Source organism: Cajanus cajan, chromosome 9, assembly GCF_000230855.2.
Source record: "Cajanus cajan strain Asha chromosome 9, NIPB_CcT2T_4, whole genome shotgun sequence".
Classification (NCBI taxonomy): Eukaryota; Viridiplantae; Streptophyta; class Magnoliopsida; order Fabales; family Fabaceae; genus Cajanus; species Cajanus cajan.
The window spans coordinates 3855261-3879112 of NC_138525.1; the positions used below are offsets into that span (position 1 = coordinate 3855261).

The 23852-nt window shown below is 35.0% G+C and overlaps 1 protein-coding gene across 3 annotated transcripts; it reads right to left on the reverse strand.

Moving 5' to 3' along the window:
* Positions 1-844: 844 nt before the first annotated feature.
* Positions 845-15104, reverse strand: LOC109792438 (Rho GTPase activation protein (RhoGAP) with PH domain-containing protein). 3 transcript variants are annotated; one of them, XR_002239167.3, is made up of 23 exons: positions 14530-15104; positions 13536-13572; positions 13292-13368; positions 12844-12914; positions 12679-12757; positions 12423-12567; positions 11126-11245; positions 10492-10569; positions 10020-10075; positions 8933-9002; positions 8340-8427; positions 7538-7781; positions 6870-7091; positions 4839-5171; positions 4470-4522; positions 4148-4208; positions 3978-4061; positions 3042-3155; positions 2783-2949; positions 2218-2287; positions 1633-1836; positions 1206-1447; positions 845-1104 (listed from the first exon to the last, which is right to left on the reverse strand). XR_002239167.3 is itself a non-coding variant. In XM_020351852.3 (22 exons), exons 1-22 carry the CDS (start codon positions 14581-14583, stop codon positions 1262-1264), a joined length of 2610 nt encoding a protein of 869 aa, XP_020207441.1. In that variant the 5' UTR covers positions 14584-15104; the 3' UTR covers positions 845-1261. The 3 variants fall into 3 exon arrangements, 2 of the variants coding, with proteins under 2 accessions (XP_020207441.1, XP_020207439.1); XM_020351852.3 differs by having other exon boundaries at positions 845-1447; positions 4470-4519; XM_020351850.3 differs by having other exon boundaries at positions 845-1447.
* Positions 15105-23852: the final 8748 nt, after the last annotated feature.

The window sequence follows — 23852 nt, forward strand, 5'->3', positions numbered from 1 at the left end:
TTACTCTAAATATTTGAGCCTTGATTACCCTGTCGTGAACTCTAGTTAAAACATAAATATGGGAGTTTCTCTGTTACACTAGTTATTTTACCAATACTTTTTCGTCTTCACATTTTCTTTTGAACTATTTTATTTCACCAACATATTATAATGCTGTAACTGCGCGGAAACAACTTACTCCACTAACTGAATACTATTAAATCTAATACCAAAATAACTTTACATTGTCTTATTTAACCTTCATCTTTTCTCACTTACACTTTTTTTTCTCTAAATAAAAATATAAAAATAACTATACATTTCACTTTTACGTGTGAAAGAAACATAAAAAGTCTCCAAAACAACAAAACAAATTGCTTTATCAATTTCACCGACAAGACGGTTAATCTCGTCACAGATAAGTTAAGATGGATAATTATTCATGGTTAACCATGACTCAATTCCACCAAACATGCCAAGTTTTTCATATTTTCGAGATGATTTTAGTTTTTAGGAAAGGCAGAGTGACGTATGAATAAAGCCGAGCGTATCCGTTAAGACGTGGAAACCAACCCATACTCGCATTCTGTGTATATTCAGAAACTTAATTCTGAGTAATTTTTATTTTTCAAACTTACAAAAACAGTATTTTACTTTCATTTCAAATCGAGTTTCTAGACAATCAAGGCAACACAATTTGATAGAACCCAATTGAAAGTGGTACAAAGATTTTTCGGTTTTTCTTTGACATTTGGGGGCTTAACAATTGTAAGTTGAAACCAAACATGGCCTTCCTTCCAGCTTGCTTGAAATGTGTGCAAAGAATAAAGCAAACATAAAAGCATCACAAACAACCTGCTAGATATACAGCAACAATAACAACAATCATTCCATAGGTGACGTAAACTGGCAATTACATGTCCCTATGTACAAAGAATTTGCCACAACAGTAATTAAAATTTCCTCACTTATATAGTTGTTTGTTCAACAAAATTCCCCATCTATTGACATGCCATATAATTACACCAAATCCCACCCCCTCCCCTAAAGAACTCGAAGTTATTGAAAAAGAGAAAACCTGATGACCAAAAGGAAAGCCTTTCATTTCAACTCCAATGAACTTCACTACCAAAAGAAAAAGAAAAAAATTAAATAGGAACCAAGAGAATGAAGCAGTACCAGGACCATAATGGATACAAATATATGCAATAAGTCAAAGGATATACAACGTTGTCAGCCAAAATTCTTCCCCACGGATTTTATGAAGCACCTATTTGGCCAGTCAACTCCACGACGGCGATGACGGTTTATAGACAAAGTCTTGGGAAGTTGTAGAGCCATAATTCAAATCAAGGTTATGGAGCTGTTCCATCAACTGTGACCGGCGTTCCTTGAAAAAATCGAGACGAGTAGTTAACTCTACTAATGTTGAAGATGCTACAGATGGATGTCTCGCATATTCCGCCACCTAAAACCAACGCAACTACGTCAGTTCCTAATCATTTGAAAGCAGATAAGGATGCTGCATAAATGTATCAACTATCAAAAACTTATGATACTCAGTTACTAACAAATCTCACAAAATAGAATGATGTTACTAGAATTTTGCATCCGACCTACTTTCCAGACAAATTTCTTTAGCTTAATTCCTACCTCTGCTGCCCTTGAGGTGGAGGGCACTGAAGCCGAATCGACGGCACCGAGATCATCTACCGACATGCTTGTCGATGCCTCGGTACTTTTGGAATCACTAGGACTTGACTCTATAAATTGCTTTCGAGAAGGCTGTCTACTACCATTACCAGATGACAATACTTGTCCTTTGATATTTCTCCAATCATTTCCCAACAAACTCTCCTGTATAAAATGAAAAGACAAATTTTACCAGTGTTATTGAAGAGTGTTCCAAACCATTAAAGAAGATATCATCGATAAGTAAGGGGCTAATTTTATCAACAAAAAAAAACAAATAATAATAAAATAGACAGATCACAAAATTAGAGAGGAAAGTGCTGCTGCAGGCAAGAACATAAATTCCTGATGCAACCATTCAATAGCCTTTTTCATGGTCATAATGAGAATAAATTTTAAAACCAAATCAAAGAAACGAACTAAAAAGGTTATTTTTCCATTATTGACGTTAGTGATGGAACTACTGTATTCATGTATCGTATCAACTCATTTAATCATTTAAATACCAACAGGAAGGAGTTGAAAAGGTTAGACAATAAGACATGCCTCAGTCCTTTGTTTCCTCTCGTGATTACAAAAGGCCAGGGTTGAATCAAAATCTTGCTGAAGAAATCTCCTGCACAAGTATAAAAAGAAAGTTAAATAACTACTAATGGAATTAATAAGTTCACATGGTTTTCAATTAAAAGGCAAGTCCCATGAAGTTTATAGAAATGCAGCAAGAAACTAGTGTTCATGCCCAGAAAAGGCAAACTTTGGTTAAAATTTCATTTGACTTACAAGCACAGGCATAGGATACAATTATACAAAGAAGCCTTTATAAGGGAACCAAGGAAAAAGAGAAAATTGAAAGATTACAACATTTCATCTCCAATTCAGAAAATTCCTGATAACAGCTCCAATTTTGAGTACTAACTATAGTGGGTACTCGGCCTTTTGAAGTTGGACGATGCCAGTAGATCCTTTGATATTTAAACTAGATTTGGTGTCAAATTCATGTGGAGCTGGCACCAAATTGAATTTTGAAGTACATAAAAAATCTTTCTTAAACTTCACACGCATATTCCTTCTCTTTCTTGTTATTAGAGATAACATAGGTCTGCATACTCACTGTTGAGGGTGATTTTGGGCATGTTGGTATCGGTCACCCACATCAGTAAGAGAACCGTAGTGATGCTGCCTTTGCTGATTAAGTTGATGATGGAGTTCCGCAACCTTCTGCTTCAACCTGGCCACATCAGCTTCAGCAAGTGCAATTTCCTCTAGCTCAGCCTTTGTCTATACATTAGCAGATTTTGTACAGATAAGTGCACTGAGAAAGCAATTAAAAGGGAAAAAAAATAGTAAACTTTACAAGAATATGAAAGCACCTTGGAATCCATGCCACGTGAACTCGAAAGCTGTCCTGAAGACATGCTCAAACCAACTTCCAATGCAGCTCTAAGATCCCTCTCAGCTTGTAACTGTTCTTGCAATCTTGAAACCTTCAGATTAAAAAATCAGTTGCATATTATTAATAGATCAAAATTAAGAGGCTATGTACATCCATTTGAAATAAAAATAAATAAAAACTTGAGAAAATATGGCAGAATGACAGTGTAAGGAAAAAAAAAATGATCAAGAAACATTTGCATTTAAGACTCCATTCCACATTGAACAATAATGCATTAAACTTTGTAGCAACTAGCAAATAAAAAATAATGGTGCTAGACAGAGTTGCAGTATAATAAAGAACAAAATTAACAAGGAATAAAAGACTTTCAGAAGTAACTCCCAAGGGAAATACTATATCTATCCAACAGGACACATGCTATTGAACCAAAAGAAAGATATGGTATAATTTTTGGCACTAGTGATTATAAAATCCTAAACCTTGGTCAACAGAAATATAGCTTCAAAAGAGCTTTAAAAAATGACATTAAGAATACAAAGGAAAATTCATTTTTCCAATCTGGAAAAACCTTCCAGCAAGTAGCACTTTAAATTAAAATCTTTCAAATGCCTCCATCAGTAGTGTGGAAATGCATTTTATTGGTAACATAAATCTTTGTAAAGTGGTTCAATTTTAGCAACCAATATCTTGTATAGATTGTAGTAATACACAGAAAATACATTAGAAACCATTTTTGGTTTTTGCAAGAGTATTTTACAAAATTTGAATTCAAGCGTTCAATAAATTTAAAGAAAAAAGCAGTGAAAATGAAGTCAGAAAAACCCAAAAATGTCCAGAAATGCCGCATTAAAAACAAGCAAATGGCAAACTAGCAAATCAAATTCAAACTGTCACAAGTCAAATCAATAAGTACATCTTGTTCAAGTGCCAAGCGCCGCTCGTGCAAAGCTTGTTTCCTTCTCTCTAAGCTTGCTTGTAAAATTGCATTGCCTCTAGCCTAAAATGAAAACAGGACCAATTGCATTAAAAAAAACATCTTCAATACAAGATTTGGCTTAAAATAAGTAGGCATAAGAAATCTACCTCCTTTGCAATTCTGTGTTGCAAATCAGTTTTTGCAATCTCTAGCCTCTGAATAGCAAGCCTACAGACATTAAAAATATTAGTTATTTGTTTTCAAGGATTAAAAAAAGGTGAAAAAATGGAGACAAGTATATAGCAATAATGCAAGAAGCTAGCAAAATATGGCTATAAAAGCTTATGAAAAAGCCTAGCCAGAGAGTCTAACATGACCTATTCAAAAAGTCGAAAAAAAGGCATTGAAGAATAACCCGGAATTGTACCCGGAATCGCAATCCAAGGGCACAATTTACAAAGAAAAAGAGTACAAAGCTAAGTATCTTACTCCTCTTCTCCGGAAGAATCAACTGATTCCACTGATGGTGTCTTCCTTGGCTGCTTAAATGAGTTAAATAAGAACAAATTATCAGATGCCAGGTATTTACCTTGAAAATTCAAAGCTACAAAAACTGGGAAGAAAATCAGTTTTGCCTCTCAACAAAAAATTTAAGTATATCCTGCCAGCATATTAAGTCTTTATATTTTAATTGCTATCTTATTGCAAGTATATTGTCAATGTTCATAAACGTCTTAATGTCCTATAAATGATCTAGTGTAAATGTGAATCCTGTAACAAATCACATTCTATATCCATGATGCGAGTTTAGATCCACAAATTTGCTAGGCACTAAATGGCAAAAAAATAACAACTCACATTGCTCCTTCCCCAGAATGTTGACCGCTTAGAGCTGAAACTAGCACTACTAGCTTTACCAGTTTGCTTTCCGGAACCTGGTTCACTCACAGGCATGGGTAAATGGCTGCTGGGGTCCATGGAAGATAAAATTTCACCCATGGATCGATACGATTCAGTGGAAGGCAACAAATTTGAAGCGTCATTCTCATCAACTGGGTTTTCACTCCCCTTTCTTTGCTTGTTTTGATCCTCAGACAGTGGGGCATCTGGAACAGCATTCAGATTAGCATTTTCAGTCTTGGCATGGTTACTACTGGAGGATCCAACATCTGAATCATCACCTCCAAATGCCTGCAGGTCACAAAGAAGAATTTTAAGAGGATAGAGGGGAAAGAAAATTACATTTTTAATCACAACAAGAGACTAATCAATACAAAAATCTGTTCCTAGTTTGATAAAAGATATATATAAAGGTACAACAACATTAATAGCTTTATTCAACTAGGTTAAGCAAGCTACATGGATCACACAACAGTTAAAAACTAAATTCTCGTGGATATAATTCACCATGAGATCCCTTCTAACAATTTCCTTCAATATCCTTTTTGGTCTTCCTCCACCCCTTTTCACAATTTACAAGGCTAAAAGCATGCCATCTACTCCCCACACTGTTGCATTCAATGAACTTCTTTGATCCGAGCCACCTTGAACAAACTTCTGTCATCATTTCCTAAATAGGTATCAAACCAATTTCTCCTTGTGTACAATCATTCCATATCATATATTTTCTTTCAAAAGTACTTGCAAATCCTAATTGTGACCCAAAAGCACTGATGATATTGAAACTCTTCTGTGCAACCATCAATTTTAAAGATGAAACTGTCTCTGATGGTTTTACATCCACCAGTCTCATTCCAACTCTTGTTAGCAATAATCTCAAATTGTTCTTTTGTCTAACTTTCCTTGTCTACCAAAGTTTAAATGCTGTTATGTCTAATTCAACTTTGTTTTCCAACATTTATGTAATGTTAATCCTTTTTCAAATCATGGTGTTCACCACCTCCAAAGACTTCCCTGTTAACATACCAATAGTCCAAGTACCAAACCTAATCAGGCACTGGTACACTACATTTGAGGACACTTTGCTCATTTTAACACTACATTTGAGGATCAATACAGAGAGACTAGCTCATTTAACATTATATTTGAGTCATACAACAAATTACTTCTAGGAAACAACTTAACATTAGCATGTATAGGATAATCCATTGAGTGATTGATGTTTGGGGTTTCAACAAGTTTTATGTTGACTGTTGAGGGTCTAGCACAATCATCCTTTCTTTGTCAATACTGGGACCAGTTATGGCTAAAAAATTGTAATTTCAATTTTTGGGATTATTAAATAGATCTCTCCTATCTGGCTACATCATAAAAACATAAAATTCCCTTGAATATACAAAAATGCTACAGCTAAATCCAGAGCTGGCAGGCCCAACATATTTATTAACTCACGTGTGGGATTGCAGACATTTTGTGATCAAATGCCATTCCCATCCTTCTCTACTCGACTACTATCTACCCTAATGTTGGTAAAAATATAAGAACACATTCATTTATGGTAGATTAACCTTCAACTCAAACAGTGTGGCAATTAGGATATTGAATAAAGGGAGTTCGAACAGTTATTAATTAGAGGGATATGATGGGCATGGCCTACTCGAATTCCCTTTATTCAATATCCCAACAGCAGCATTGAATGAAACTTGGATTCAGGTGAAGGAAATGAAGCTGTTCTCCCCCTTTTATCAAAATAGAAGGCTGAATCAGGGTATGAATAAAATTTGACCACAAGTTCCATGAACTAACTGCTAAGCTATATGTTAATGAATCTGCTAGGATTGACAACATCAAAAGTCTAGGCAGATTTTCATAATCAAAGAGATTTGCGTAGCAAAAAAGGGTATTTTTGGTTTGATAAATAAAAAAAAATACATCAGACACAAATGACAGGATCAGAAGAATGGACGAAATAAGACTGCAGGATATAACCTTGTAATCATAAAGATCACTGCCAGCATAACCACTACTTTCACTCAATTTTCCACTCTGAACACGATCAGCATCATCATCTGTCTCCTGATCAACTTCATTCTCTGCATCATGGTAACCATTTTCTTTCACATCAACATTATCATCATCAGTTGAATCTTCACTCCCACTGTTTTCTACCCGAGAATCAGCCGACATGGAACATCTCTGTATATTTTCTTCCTGAAACAGCACATAAACGCTCAGGATGCAGAATTGAATCAAGGAATGAAAATAACATTTTTAGAAGTGCAAAAATTTACAAGCACTGCCAACTGACCATGGAAAAATCACTGGTCACATGAACAGATTCAATTTTAGTTGCATTATAGGAAAAAATTATACTACAAGAGGTCAAAACCTTTTATCTCATTATACTACGGATCAAAATTTATAGCAACAGTTAACTTGATACACAAGTCCCGCATTATAAAAAAAAAATTGCATCTTCAGCACTAGCAAAAGAAGCCCATATTAGGACAAAAAGAAAGGTGAAGCTGAGAGTAATTAGGATACCTCAGGCTAAATAAAACAAATGCAGCAACTTGAAGTTACTTTTCCTAATTGTAAGCATACACAAACCACAAAGCAATTAATCAAAAGAATACAGGCTATTGAGAGTTTCTCACATCAAATATGTTCTCATACTCTTCCAACAAAGTGGTAATAATTGCTTGAGCATTATTAGCAGCATTAGCAGCAGCAAGGAGCTGAGCTGAACTATCACCACTGACATCAAATTCATCCTCTAGTTCACATTCTCCAGCTAGCAGAGGCCTTAAGAGCAAGGGTGCCATGCAAGCAGCAACAGCAGATGGAGTCATTCTATTCTCATTAGAATGAGAACCAATTGTGTGCATCATCTTCAGAATTCTGCAAAGAGATGACAATTAAATTATGGTGAAAAATTAAAGCACTTGTTTTTGTTTGTGCAATATGTATATTTGGCATTTTAGATTATACAAACGCAAATTCACAAGTTATGGCAGACCAAAATTTTAAGGTATTATTTACTACATATCAACATAATAACAATTGCAACAGGTCATTCCTCATTACCAAATACTATCATAGGTAACTAAAATTTCACAAAACTGAGGTTTGCTTGAGTTCAGCTTAGAGTAAAGATAGTGAAACACTAGTTTTGAGAACTTCCTTTTATAGCATCTATCAGAGGCTTTTGTTAAGGCCACGTGAACCTGAACAAACCATTGAAACTACCGAAACATACAGATTCTAATAACTTAAAAAGCAAACCATGCAGAAATCAAGAAAACCCAGTATACATTCTCTTCAAGAGCAGTTTTTTTAATTACTCCACCATAACTAATCCATTGCAAACTCAAATAGCATACAAGGATATACAGCAAATAGAGGAAAGTGTGTGTGCGTGTATCATTGCCCAGGCAGGGGGGAGAAGAGAGAAAGCACCTCTGCAACAAACGGCGATTTGGCTCTGGAAAAGTCTCCAATATAGCACAGCGCATTGCATTAATCCTAGCCTCTTTTCGGTCAATTTCTTGTAAAATAAGAACAGTAACAATTAACCAAACACAGGTTCCAATCCAAAGAACAAGAGAAAAGCAACAAAACTTAACAACTGAACAGTTCATTTAGGAAAATAACAAGTAATTTTGCATATCACAGATAAGAAGCAAATAAAGTTAAAGTAAGGGAGAAAATAGGTGAGATTTAAATAGGACCATCAATGATAGTAACTGACACCAAACACTCATTTGAAGTACAAACAGGATAGTTCTTACCATGAGTTATTTATCCCTAATAAACATTGAAAATATTTCCACTGTTATTCCATAATTTTCATTCTATAATCAAATCTAGATTCCCACTCAATATAAGTTTCTTTGTTATAATACAGTTGAATCATAAAATAAATAAATAATAAGACGAGAAAATAAAAGCATAAATAATCCGGGCAATCAGCAGCATTTCAAAGGAACCAAAATAAACCACCTCTTGAAACCGTATGGCTATAAAGAAAATAAACATAGAGCTCAACTTACTATAAGCCTCCAATAAAGCAGTGCAACATGAAGCTGGAACTGGGGAGGAGGGCAGCTCCCTCAGAACATGCTGTAAATAAGCCAGTGGATTGTCACTAAATAAAATGCATAATCCAACAGAACATTTTAAAAAACCAGGATACATATCAATTAGATTGATACTTGATAGTACCAAAACTACTGCTGCTTCCAAATCAGGCTTATATTAATGTTTTAGGCTGATGAACGAATGCATGATTGATTTCATGGCTTCAAAGCCTCAGCACTGAAAAACTATGAAAAAAACTGGTGCCCTTTTATTAATAAATTTTACAAAGTAAATCAGATTTAGTTTAGACTTAAGAGTAAACAGGCTTATAGACTAGTAGCTAATAGGTGATAAGTACTAGGATAAAAGGGGGTTTACTACTGCTGGTAATGATTTGTGCAATAAAAAATTAGGATTTGCTTACTCAGCTCTAGGTATTCAGGTATACTTGGTTTAATAATTGCTGCTGTGGTTTCTTTTAGAAGCACACAACAGCATTATAGGCTGGTCCTCTAGCAATTCTTGTCAGTACTTTCTTTAGTAGCTATTATGATACCATTATGCAAGTAGAGTTGGTGGTTTTAAGACTGGTTGTTAGAACATAATGGTTTGGTACTAGAAATCTTATCAAAATTCAACTCATTTTTATGCCCTTACTTCCCTTTCAGCATATAGTCTCTTTCAGAGTTTGTACTTGGTAGTAGACAGTAGAAATGAAGGGTGATTGAGCTCTTCTACACTAATCGGTAATGTCATCGTCAAATTTTGCTTTAATGGTTTTGTTTTGCCTTATTTGCTGCTAGTTTAAGGAGGAATTTTTGTCCTATCTCGTGTAATCAGTAATCCTTCATTCTATATGATAAAATTAACAGCAAAAAAGTTTCAGGAACACTTAAATTTTCCTTTACATAAAATCGAGATCAATAATTCTCTGTTTCCCACAGTAGGTTAGATAGCATCACCTTTCCTAGTGTTTGTTTAACATAAAGTTTGTTTGCTTTTTTTTTTTTGAATATTTATATTCATTAAATAAACAATTATAAAAGATAGTATAAATACCTTAACACAGTCACCAACAACATGGGCATCCTCGTCGGGACCAAACTCAGTTTTACCTGGAAATATCAATTAAAAATAAGGCATTCATAAGTCTCATGCATCAAAAAATAAATCCATACATTAAACTGAGAGTTTAATCCTGGATTTTATCTTGAATGGTTTTTCACCAGCAGAAGGGTTGAACTATGAAAACAATTATAATATTGGTTCCATTTAAAGGGAATCTGATTCTAAAAGTGGCTCCATACTTTTATTGAAAAAGTACACAGTGATGCTTGGTTAGAAATCTCTTTGACTTCTAAGCATATACTTGTCTTTTTCGTTAATAAGGATTTATGAAAGTTAGATTTCCTTTCCTCTATTTTTCTCTGCTTGCTGTTTCTATGAAGCCAACTAAATTTATTAATACTATCTTCCTACTTCAAACGCATGTAGAGCGCTAGGCTAGGGCATTTAAGATAATTGTCTGTACCTTGTTCGTACTCTTGAACTCTTCGATCTACTTCCTCAACATCTGCAGATTGCCGCAGGATTCCTTCAACTTTAGTTCCTACAAATTAAAAATAATAAAATCAGTAGAAACCCTTCACTGAAAAATAGGGTAGAACATGTTTCATGCATTCAACATTTTTTCTGTTTTATGCTGTCAGATACATTTACAACATGCCATATCAACATTACAAGAAAGGCACTCAAATTATTAAACTAAGGAGTCTTCTGCTTTTCTGATAAACAAGCTAACATGTCCAGTGTGCTTCAACAAATGCACGCCAATGTTACACTATAAAGATTAAGCAGTTAAATTAACAACATTTAAATTCACGGGCTATTCTCCAAAGGGCCAAGGTTGAAGAGGGAATTTGCATTTTAATGTAACAAGAACAATAAACTATAAGCAAAATAACCAGCGCAACATGATCTCCAGTTGAACAAGATATTGGAAAAATTTACTAATCTGGCAAGGCCAACTAGCCAAAAATTCTGAACTGATTACTGAGAAAGTGAGAAATAAAAATTAAGTAACTCATAAAATTTGAAATGTGGGAGGACAAAAAGTAAAATGAAATGCAGATGCATTTCATATGTAATATGAGATCATAACTTACCATACTTCTCTAGAAACCGAAGAGCTTTTTCAAGGAAAGATGGGCCTCCATCAATATCTTCTAATGCTAGAAGAATTGGTCTTCCAACAACCAGAGACTTAATTGGACGCTTGTCCCTCCCTGGAATCACAGCACAAAAATATAGCGAAAATGAGGATACATTCTTTTTTTTTGGAAAAAAAATTGGGATGACAAAAAACTGTACTATTCTATAAAAAAATGTTTAAAAATTTAAAACAAAAGCACACAGAATCCTACAGCAACACACCCAAAATAACAGAAACAACACCAGAATTGACATAACTAATATCATGGTAGTAAGTATCGGATGTATCGCTATTCGTATCGTACGATACGATACGATTCCGAGCTTCCGCGATACGAATCGCAAGTTGTCTCGTTTTTGATTAAGAATCGCATGTGAATCGTGCGTATCGTTGCGTGAATCGGAAAAATCGCGATTCTGGACGAAATCGCACGATTTCGAAACAGCGGGTCACGCCTCGAAACTGGATCGAGTCACGCGCGACCTGATTCTGGAAACCCTAAAAAAAATGCAGAAAAGAGAGGGAAAGTGCCGATCCTCCACCGATCTGTCTTCTTCTCCGACGAATCTCCGTCGATCTATCTTCTCTGACAGCGACTGTGTCTCCTCCGGCGGTGACTCTGTCATCTCCGGCATATGCAACCTGTCTTCTTCAAAGAAAAGTTGGGCCAAATGGGCCCAAATTTTATTTTATCTTTTGATTTGGCCTTCACTATTTTTTTTTTAAGAAGGTAACTTCTCTTTATTATTAATTATTATTATAATTCAGATAATATTTTAAGTAATAAAAAATTTAATATAAAACCTTAAATATTTTGTTTTCTTAATTTTTTTATTATTTTGTTTAACTACTATAAATTTTAATTATTGAAATTATTTAATGTATAAATTAAGTTATGTTTCTATTTTTATATGTATATCATTAATTATATGTATTATAAATTATTTAATATTTATATATATATGTAAAAATAAATAAATTAGAATATATTTATATATTATTAACTATATATTAATGTATGATTTTATTTTTTTATATTTGTTTATATATATATATATATATATATATATATATATATATATATATATATATGTTTTTATTGATCATGAATCTTACGATTCACGATACGATTCGATTCACGATTCAAAATATAAGCTTTCCGATACACTATTTGTATCCCGATTCAACTACCATGACTAATATAAGCTAATAAACATCAAATAAATCAATAATGCATAATGAGCACATACATTGATGGAAAGACCCTTCAATGGAATCACTTGCATCACTCCGAAAAATTCCATTGTGTCCCATAACAAGGGCAGCATTTGGTGCTTGTGCAAGGGCTTGTTCAAGAGCTGTCTTCCATTCGAACAGGTCTTCTGATGTCTCAGCCTGATATTTGAGCAAATCATTGGAATTTATATGGGCCAACAATTAATAAAGCATCTAGTAGTCCAATTTAATTTAATTTTCATTTGCTTAAAAATATAATAAATGAATCACCTTAAGGGTGAATGCCCGCCCATCACGTCCATCTGGAAATAATACTGTAAGAAGTTTTTTGTCTTCCCTCACAACAACACTGGAAATAAAATTCACAATTTTAAGGCAGACCGCAGATCAATCATCAAAATTTAGAACTACAAATAGTAAATTTATCGAACATACCTCCCTGAATTGTTCAAGTCAATACCCCCCAAAGTCAGGTTTACTTCACCACCTCTCTGTGGAAGGGCACTCTACACAACCAATCAAAGTAAAGACAATTATAATAATGACAACAAAAGTAACTCTGATATATTTAAGTGAAAGAAATCAACACAGATAGATAAAGACTCCTATAGCATTACCCAATGCTCCATAGGTCTACAGTCGCATCTTACTCTCCAGTAAGAATTAAATAAATTGCCAATTTTCAAAATTAATCAGCACAAAGCATATCCATAAAATGTTCATTAATTTATATGTAAAGGAAAAATTTGTCTGCAAAATCATGATAACCATATCGGCTTAATTGAGAGTTGAATCACACAGAACAACAGGGAAAAAAAATTAGACATAAAAATATCCAACTAAAGACCTTAACAGGAATAAGAAAGATTTGAGAGATACTAACAGGATCATTTTTGAAAAAAACCAATGACGTGCGAGTGAGTATAAACCACCGCTTCTTCCAAGACTTCCAGCCTATTCCTACAGTAGATCAAAATGGGAAAACAGATTAATTCCTATATCATTGATTTATTAAGATATAATACATACCATTCACACAGAACATAAGCTATCAAAATAAACTCATCTATCATCTCAAGAGAATAAGAAAATATGTGAAAAGCAGAGAGAAAAATAGGGACACCAACCTTTAGAAGATATGAAAAGTGGGCCACTTTTAAAAACCTGCCAAATAGTAACCTCTGTTAGGAACCACAAGGTAACTTCTGATTAAGAAATAAAATAAGTGTGACGTATGCATCATTCTCCCCTGCCCCAAATTCAACTTTTCCTTTGGTTAATACTAATAGCACTATATTTAGCAAAAGCGTACATCAAGATCATATCATAATCATTTAAAAACAGTATAGCTTCTTCAGATTTACCAACTACCCTACATTGTTTCACTAGTTTTTCCTCATTATGACAATGTAGTTCAGCAAATGGCTCTGTTAATGAGTTTTAATCAATTGCTAAATTGCTCAACATTCTTTCTTTTCACTAGTCTCACCTGTCAATCTGTTTGGTATATACTTTCATCCTCCAACTGTTAAACCCCTTCTTAAATTTAACAAAACAGTAAACAAGTAAAGATGAGTTTTGAGTTACTAATTTCAGCCTCCAACATGTCAGCAACTACCAATCACATTGCCCACATAAATCCTTTCATTGCCACGAAAACATGTGAAAGTTTTCATAAACTAAACTAACATGCAGTGAAATTTCCGAACAAAAATTCAAAAGAAACTAATAAAAAGAAAAACTAATCAAGTAGAGTAAATTTCAGTTAAACTAACCTAATACTTCACAGCCTATGAAATTAAAAACGCTTATTTTAACTGGACCAAGCTAAAATACACTCTGCACATAGCTCCTCATCAAACTCAACACTTGCAAGGAAAACAAACCACCAAGACCAAATTCCACTTCCCCATTTCCATCATCAATATTGTCAAGGAAACCAACACATACAAGGTTCAAACCAAACGTGTCCCAGTTCAGTCAACAAATCAATTCCTTTACAAATCACAACCTTTCTCTCAAACTCAAATTTTCATTTTCCTTATCTACAATCTGCATTAGCTCAAAATCAGATTTTTCAACAAAAAATCAAAATAACATCCCCTCCAAAACAAAACATACCGTATTAGAAGCCCCAGGCCGAGGTCGCTCAAAAGCCGCTAAAGAAGCAGACATTTCCACACAAACACAGTGTCACTGAACTACCAGCATTGCCCCTCACAGTTCAAACCCATCACCCAAAAAAAAAATTAAACTAAAAATAATCCCTCAACATTTGAAAACCCCACAAAACCAATCACAGTTCCCTATTGATTCAACCCATCAGAGAGATCCACCAGTGAGTTCCAACCCCAACAGCCACAACACCAAAATCGCTGAGATCTGACCCCAAAAGCCTTGAACTTTCAGCCCCTAGGGTTCAAAATCCAAACTTTATTCCACCCCAAAAGGAAACACAACAAGGGCAAGTGCTCCCCCCTTCTGGCCCTCAATTTTCTGTCACTTTCTCGGCGATTTTCTGGCAGTTTCTGAGGAGATTAGGTGGGAGGAGGAAGCAACAGTGGTTGTGGAGGTAATGTGAAAAATGTTAAGAGAAGGGTTCTTTGCTTTTCACCTACTTCTGGTGTCTGGGTGTGCTTGGGAAGGTAGAGAGAGAAAGAAGGGTAGAGAGAGAAGGAGAGGGATAGAGGGTAAGGCCATTGGGTCCGATATAGTCAAGTTTAAGTCTTGTCAGGTAACCCTCCAATCAAGATGCGACACGTCAGCAACATAACAGAGTTAGTGCTTCTAAATTATGAATGTTACCTAAACACATAAATAATGGTCTCATGGATGGTTGGATTTTGGTTTGGGACAGTCATTCTAATTCAAATTCATTCACCTCCTTTAATTTTTTATGAACTACTATGTAACAATTAAAAAGATTACTAAAAAATTGGTATGAAATAAAGTTTTAGAAAAAATATAGATTAATTTTAAAGATTGTACAAATAATATATGAAGTTTAGGTTAGTACAGTATGTCACTGAAATCCTGTTTTGACATCTAGAATCTAGTATCAATTAAACTATTTGAGTTTTGAGTTTAAAATTATAATATAAATTTTATGTAATGCCGGTTTAAAAAACTTACATCCTCAATCAATTCAATTATAAATCATTATGAATATAATCTCTAAAGTAATTACAATTATTGGTAATTAACAAATTTATGACATACAATAATAATAATTTATATTTAAATAATAAAATGAATAGTCATTTTATCTATATTTAATACTTACTATTTTGTTGTCTTCAAATTTAATTAAAAATTCTTTTTAAATTTTAAATTAATGTGATAGCCATTTGCACTTTCAAGAATCCAACTAATATCTTTTGTTATTAGAAATTATTATGACAGTACTTTCTAAATTAAAGACCAAGATAAGTATTTACGATAATGATAATGTGAAATTTCCTTAATAGCATGCATTATTAGCTCTAAGATTAATATTAATTTAGGATGAAAATGTTTAATTTCACTAATGGGTAGAGTTGGGGAGAAAAATAGTAGAGATAATGTAGTGGAACATACATCTCCCTGTTATTGCGTGATTGCCTTCTGTTGTGCACATGACCCATCTAAGCTCTGTCATCAACACACCTACAATAATACCCTCTTTTTTTATTACTTTTCTTTCAAAGGGAAAATACGCCTTATCATGAAATCGACTTGAATTTACATGTTCAAGTGTTCAACAACTGTTTTTATGATCAATTAATGCAATAAAGGGGATGTTTTAAGTCAAAACAAATATTATTATGCCAATGGAAAAGAGACACTTGATTAAGTTTTAAAACTTATAAATAAAATAGTGTCAACAAAAAATAGATAAATTGAATTGATAGTTATGGATGATTACTTAACCATTCATACAATATCATCTTTCAAACTTCTATCTTTTATATTTTCTTTCTGTACTTGTAAAATTTATGATACAATTTGTTTTGAGAAGGGATGGTTTAAGTCGTAAAATGTAATAAGAAAGCTGTTTATTTTATAGGAAAGATAAAATGTTTGCACGTGATGTCTCTTTGTTTTTATTTTCTTTAATATTAACAGTATCAAAATTGATTTAGCATTTCAAAGTTCAAAGGGATCATTAACTCAGACTCGAAAAGTGTGAGAATTGCCACACAAGACGATAGAAAAGTTTATCATATCTTATTTCAACTCCTTTCTACAGAAATCATTTTGAACATGCCAAGTGAATTATCTCTTTTCTTATTTCTTAGTTTTTTTAATCAGCATGCCAGCAAGGCATGAATAAAGAAGAACACTTCCACAATTTCTTTTAAAAAACTAAAAAAGGCAAAAAGGGAATGAAAAAGAAACACCCATGTAGTCATAATTATGGCTTTGTATTAGAGCCATCTACCCTTCTTTTATTTTGTATTTTTCTGGTCTTTTCATTATGAAAGAAGTTGTCAAAGTTAAAATGATCCATTTATTGAAGCTTAGCTTACACTGCAACAAACCCATTGCACGTATATATTTATAAAATAAAAATTAAAAAAAAAAAAAAAAAAAAAGTGTGACATTTGATTGGTGTTTTGTCTGATTGAGCACTTGGCATTGGCTCGTGCGGTGCAAGAACGTGGGACAGAGTGGTTGAGGGGTGACCGGCTATAAAGGTAGCCGGTGGAATGCTGTTCTGGACAATTTGTCTGCTTCCATGAATGAATGAATGAGGTTACACTTCTTAGCCTTTGTCTTTTGGGCACCTTTTTCATGTCACATTCTTACACCATCACCTCTTCTGGCTACCCTTAACCTTAATCAAAGGGTGGTCCAATTTCACTGCCAATCCATATTATCAATAACAAAAAGTTTAATATATGACACATCTTAATCATAGTTTAATATGTGGCACTGTATTATCTTTCAAGATAATTATTATAAAAATTAACATGTTTAATAATCCAACGTGTATCTTTAAATTCTTTAATGAATCTCACTTGTATATATCACATACTTTTTGCATTTTATTATAATTTAAACAATTACTCTCTCTAATCCAACTTTACTTTTTTACACATTTTAAATGGGTCTCATTATCACACTTTTTTTATCCCTTTAATGCATCTCATGTGCTTACTGCCACAGAGAGTTTTTATTAGAACCATTTCTTAATAAGTTAAGAGGAGTTTAGGATTTTTTATAAGTATTCTTTTTATTATAAATGATAATTTGTGATTAAATGATAATATAAAATTATAATATGTAAAATGTTACAAGGAACACAGAAAGAAGTAAAGGAAAAGAAAGATGGATTATAATAAGTGAAACTCTTTGGCCAAACTTATTATGAATGGGCTAGAGGTAATATTGGTGAATGGCAAAGCCATGGCATGAATTAGGGAGAGGCCAAAAAGGTTAAAAAGTGCAAAAATAAAAAAATAAAATAAAAAAAGTTAAAATGAGAAGACATATGTTAAAAAAACACACCCACTGAGAGGGATATGTCAGGTGGTATATAGGCCACTAGTGCTTTGTACACAAGGATAGAACAACACAAAGGGAATGTTACAGCCTTATAAAAACATTTTCCTTTTTTTTAGAAAAAAAAAAAAAAAAAAAAAAAGCTAAAAGTATCATTACAAGTATAAAAAGAAATTAAAATGAGCACAAGATGTACCAATTTTAAGACTTGAGATAAAACATTTTCATAATAATATTTATAAATATTGTTGATCTAGAAGCAACGATCTAAGGAACAAACTAAAACGTGTTAAGATAAGGACACGTTTTTTCTGAAGATTTATTCCCGTGGTATGTATATATCTCAAGATCTAATAGGCCTTCCAAAATAGATGAAGATATCCAAAATTGGCAAGTAAAAGAGAAAGAGAATGAAGACTTTTCAGTTTGAAAATGATAATGAAGCAGCATCCATATATAATTCAAGTTAGTCAATCATGTATCTCATTTTATTTTATTAAATCTTACATTGTCATATCACTTTTAAGTGACATATAAATGATTTATTACATTTTTATTTTAATAAGCAAATCTTTTCTAAATATGAGTTATCAAAAATATTTTCCTAAACTTGATGGTGCAAAAATGTTTTTTTATTTATAAGCTCTCATATCTTATATAAGATATAAAATTTAAATTTAAGATATAGTTTTTTTTTTTGTAAAGGATGAAAACTAAAAACAGCAGACCACTCAAGACATAGAGTCTCTCCATAACTGTAACAGTACAAACTCTGGAGAACTCCTCCAAAATACATTGGAACCTATGTTCCGTCCACCCCAATTAGCCAGCGTATGTGCTACTGAATTAATCTCTCGAGGGATATGACTCACATAAACAACCCAATCCCTAGCTAGAATGCGCTTAATACGACGAATCACATCATAGTGTTTATGCAAGTAATCTCTATCCGTTGGTCGCTCTTGAAACAGCGTAACAGCTCCCAGGCAATCACATTCGCACGTCACCTTCTGAAACCCACCTTCCCAACAAAGCGTTAAACCATCCTCCAAGGCCAATAACTCGGCACGTAACGCATCACCATGTAAAGCTCCACGCGAGAAACCCCCCCGCCACATGCCTGCCCAATCTCGAATTGCGCCGCCCATCCCCATAGCATAAGATCCAGTCAACCAACTCCCGTCCGTGTTTAGTTTAACCCACGGATGCTCCGGAGGCTTCCAAAGGGCTGACTCCTCCCCTAAGCGCCTATTCACGTTAAACACACTGTTCTCCACCAGAGACAGTGTCACCTTCCGACGGACCGCCGAAATCGTCCAAAGCTCATCGGTAAACAACATGTTATTTCTAAGCCGCCAAACCCACCATAAAGTGATGGAGAGCCTAATAGCATCCTTATGCAAAATAATCCCTTTCAGCCACTGGAAACAATCCATTACCGAGAAAGCCCACCCCACACTGATCCCACCAGACACCAGCACCTCCCGCGAAGACAGGCAATCACGAAGTGCATGTAAAATGGTTTCGTGAGGGCAAGAGCAACGCGAGCATGCACCAGAGTCGGCCAACCTCCTATCCGCCCGAACCTGATTTGTTGGAAGAGCTGAATGAAGGCATTGCCACAGAAAGAACTTAACCTTCTCAGGAATCTTCAACTTCCAGATCTTCCTCCACACGTCACCCCCCCGCCGTGGACAACCCCAATGTTAGAAAACGATACCCAGACGCCGCTGTGTAACAGCCCGAGCTATCCCCCCTCCAAGCGAAGTGATCCAGCCCCAAAGGGGAATTGACGACACTCAGCTGTTGGACCGACTGTAACAGTTCCTCCGGGAGAGCAGTATACAAAGCAGTGAAGTTCCAAGCACCACTAACCCAGCAATCTGCAACTGTTCTGTTGGTGTCCGCAATATGAACGAATGGGACTTTCCCACACCAAAGCCCAATACCTGACCAGTCCTTGTACCAAAGGGATGAGGCACCCGACCCCAGCTGAGGCACGAATCCCTCACGGAGATAAGGAAGGGCCTTGGTGAGACTTGACCAGGTCGGAAGCACCCCGCTTGTTTTGAGCACACAGGATCGAGTCTCCCTGTAGGTATAACTGGCTGAGGAGATGGACCCAAGGCTTCTCTAGAGTCGTAAGCAGATCCCAAACTAACTTCCCCAAGAGTGAAACATTCACCCTGCGCGCTTCCCTAACACCAAGACCACCGAACTTTGTGGGTTGAGTCACAACATCCCAACTCACCGGAGACCAGAACCGTGTGTTGTCAGAATTTGCCCAGAGCATATGTCGACAAGCTTGATCAATTCTAGTACACACTGCTTGAGGAAGCCACAGTGTTTGCATGCTATAATCTGGAATAGAGGAGATGATGGACTTCACCAGACACAACTTCCCTGCCTTATTAAGAAGCTTGGACTTCCAAGTCGCAAGTCTACCCAGAATCTTATCCATCACATCATAAAAATCGGCGCACCTTGGCTGACCATGCGCCATGGGAACCCCCAAATACTTCCCTATTCGAGCCGTGTGGCCAATCCCAAGCCAACCCCCCAGTATGTCAATTCTCCTCTGTGGAACCCTTCTCGAGCTCACAAACTTAGACTTAGACAAATTGACCCTCAGTCCTGATGATCGCGAAAACGCCTCCAAAACTGATGCCACCAAGCGAGCTTGATCATCTGAAGCTTGACAGAACAGTAAAATATCATCAGCAAAGAAAAGGTGTGAGAGCGGGAACCCCCCAGGGGAGAGCTTAATCGGTTTCCACCGACCCTCCTGGAGCAACTCAGAGATCCTAAGGGCTAGACGCTCCATGCAAAAAACAAACAGATACGGGGATAGAGGGTCTCCCTACCGAAGGCCACGGGACGGAACAAAGGACGGTAACTTGCTTCCATTCCAGAGTAGTGATATGGACGAATTCTTCAATCCCCACATGATGAGTTGGATTGTGACTGACGGAAACCCGAACTGCACCAGCGTAGACTCCAAAAAATCTCACCTGACCCTGTCATATGCCTTTTCCAGGTCAATTTTTAAAGCCAAAGAGCCCACACGTGAGCCCTCCTTCCGTATGAAGTGGAAGGCTTCTTGAGTAATAATACTGTGATCACGCGTCCCCCTCCCAGGAATAAAACTGCCCTGGAAAGGACCGATGATGCCTGGCAGGAAGGGTCTAAGACGAGCCACAAGCACTTTAGAAATAACCTTCCAAGCAACGTTGCATAAGCTAATTGGACGAAATTCTTTGAGGCTCACCGGGTGGTCCACCTTCGGAATTAACACCATCTGTGTCTCCAAGAGTGAACTGTCTGAGAACCCCAAACGAAAGGCATCCTTCACTGTGCGCCATAGTTCATCTCCCACAATAGGCCAATACTTCTTGAAAAAGAACAGTTGAAACCCATCCGGCCCTAGTGCCTTGAACGATTTCATGCTCATCACCACCCGGTGAACCTCCTCCTTTGTGACTGGGGCCGTTAAGGCGGATTGGGCTTCAACCCCCAGGCCAGGTGGAACCCCATCTTGCATGTCTAGAAACCCTTGGTCGTTATTAACCGAGAAAAGCTCCTTGTAGAACCTGACTGCCTCAGTTTTCATTACCACAGGGTCCGTGTGCCAAGACCCATCGGGCAGAAACAAGCCCTGAATTTTGTTCCTCCGTCTTCGCGCAAGAGTTTGGGCATGGAAGAAAGAAGTATTACGGTCTCCAAACCTCACCCACTTCTCTCTAGATTTCTGAAACCATAAATATTCCTCCTGAAGACAAGTTTCATCCAACTCTGCTTGTATGGCCTTTTCTAAGCGTGACAGGCTTTCTGAATCCCCTCTCTCAAGTTGTAGCTGTACCCCTTTAAGACGTTGTTGGAGCGCCTTCTTCCTTGTAAAGATGTTCCCAAACACATCCGTATTGAACTTGATGGCATTAACCCGAACAGCTTGTAGCCCATTAGCAAGGGTCGGCGTATTACGGCATACTTAAGATATAGTTTTGCACTTGTAAGCCAACTTTAATGAGAAAAAAAAACATAGACACTATTGCTCCAAAAGTTAAAAAGTAACTCTCCATTTTAAAATGACTTAATTTTTGAAAAAAAATATATTGAAATGATTAATGTTCTCAATTTTTAATTTTATATTTTTTTTTCAGTTTGTCTTTTTGTGAATTCTTCAACCACCACTATACATTTATTGAAGGACTCATAAGATTATTTTAGTAGAAACTATATAAAAATAATGTATTTATTGCTTTTGCTTTATTTGTAAAAATCTTAAATCGTGGTTATTTTAGAATGAATGGAATATAAACTTTTTTTTAAAATAACCAAAATTTACAACAGAACACGTCTAGTAGTACCAACTTGTTACTTGTGCATATAAGAAGTACTAGAATAATAGTTTACTAAAAATATCTAATTAGTAGATACTTTAATTTTTTAAACATTAATATTTAATCATATATATATATAGAGAGAGAAAGATAATTGTGAGTGTTATTTTTTCGTAGCTGCATCTTTGATCTCATACATTGTACACGTTGTCAAGATTTTGTCAATTACCTAGCCATACGAATTGGAATTAATTATGTCTAACTAACTTGCTTGTTCTCTTACTAGATTCTCCATTTAATATTAATTTTTAATAATGGCTAAAGTTTTTTGCATTATCATGATTACTGAGAAATATTTAAAACTTCTGTAGATGACATTATGCTTCTAGAATTACCATAATATAATAGTGACAAAACATAAAATTTTGTTTTGAGGGCCACTTTTATGCTCCGCCACCGATCATGTCCCCCTTAAAAACGAATGATAGTAACGTTGTACTAAAAAAAGAAAATAAACATTAAAAGATCACATATGTGTTTTAAGTGCAAAACAAGCATGCAAAGGTATATCGGTGCCTACAATATTATCAATTTATCCCAAGAAAATAAGATATTGTGTTTGTGTCTATTAATTAATTTAATATTAAGAGGATTATAAACAAAATGTTTTAATTAAGAAGACAATTAAGGTCATGATGCTTGTCCAATGTTATCTAACCAGCTTAGACGGCCATTGTCAAATAATAATGCTACTTAAAACCTACGCCACATGTGACCCCTATTTGAAAGAAACCTTTCTCATTGAAAATTTGGGTGTTCAAGGCAGAAACATTAAAGAAGGAGAACATTATTTCAAGTATAAGTTAATTAAGTCACATTGTCCTTCTTTGGTACTAAATATTTACTACTTTGTTGTATACTTGCATTGCAATGACGACTATCTGCCAAGGACTCAAAGATTCATCATGGTTTCCTATTTTGGCTTTCATTGGATACTTTCAACTATGTTTGTCATCATGGTCATTATGGTGTGGTCTTATACATATGTATATAAGAAAGAAGCTAGAGTTTTCACGTATACAGAAGACAAGTGATGATGCATTATTTGTTTCTTCTTCCTCCCTATCCCTTATCTCAAATTAAGAACATCATTACTCTATATATATGTGTGCATTATCACCATTTCTTATTTAGAAGGGTGTCAAAAACTAATATTATGTATCTCTTTAATGAAGTAAATTACGAACATAATATACTTAATTTTATAAAATTGATTTATAAGATAAATTTATATACCATATATTAATAATTAAAAATTGAAAACCGGTATGTATCCATATGAACTACACATGCCCATATTATATATGTTGTGTTTCTGGTACGTATTATTGTAATATTACACCTTTATACTTATAATTTAGTTTTTCTCTGTTGCACATGATACACGAAAAATAAGTACAAATAAACTTGTTTCTCACTAACTCAACAGTATCTCAGTCATGTATATACTATTATAAATTCACGTGAATTAATTTGTGATTGATCAAGAACATTTCAAAATAGTTGTTGTATTGTGTTGGAGATATTTTGGATACTCCTAACCGTATTTCACAACTTTAT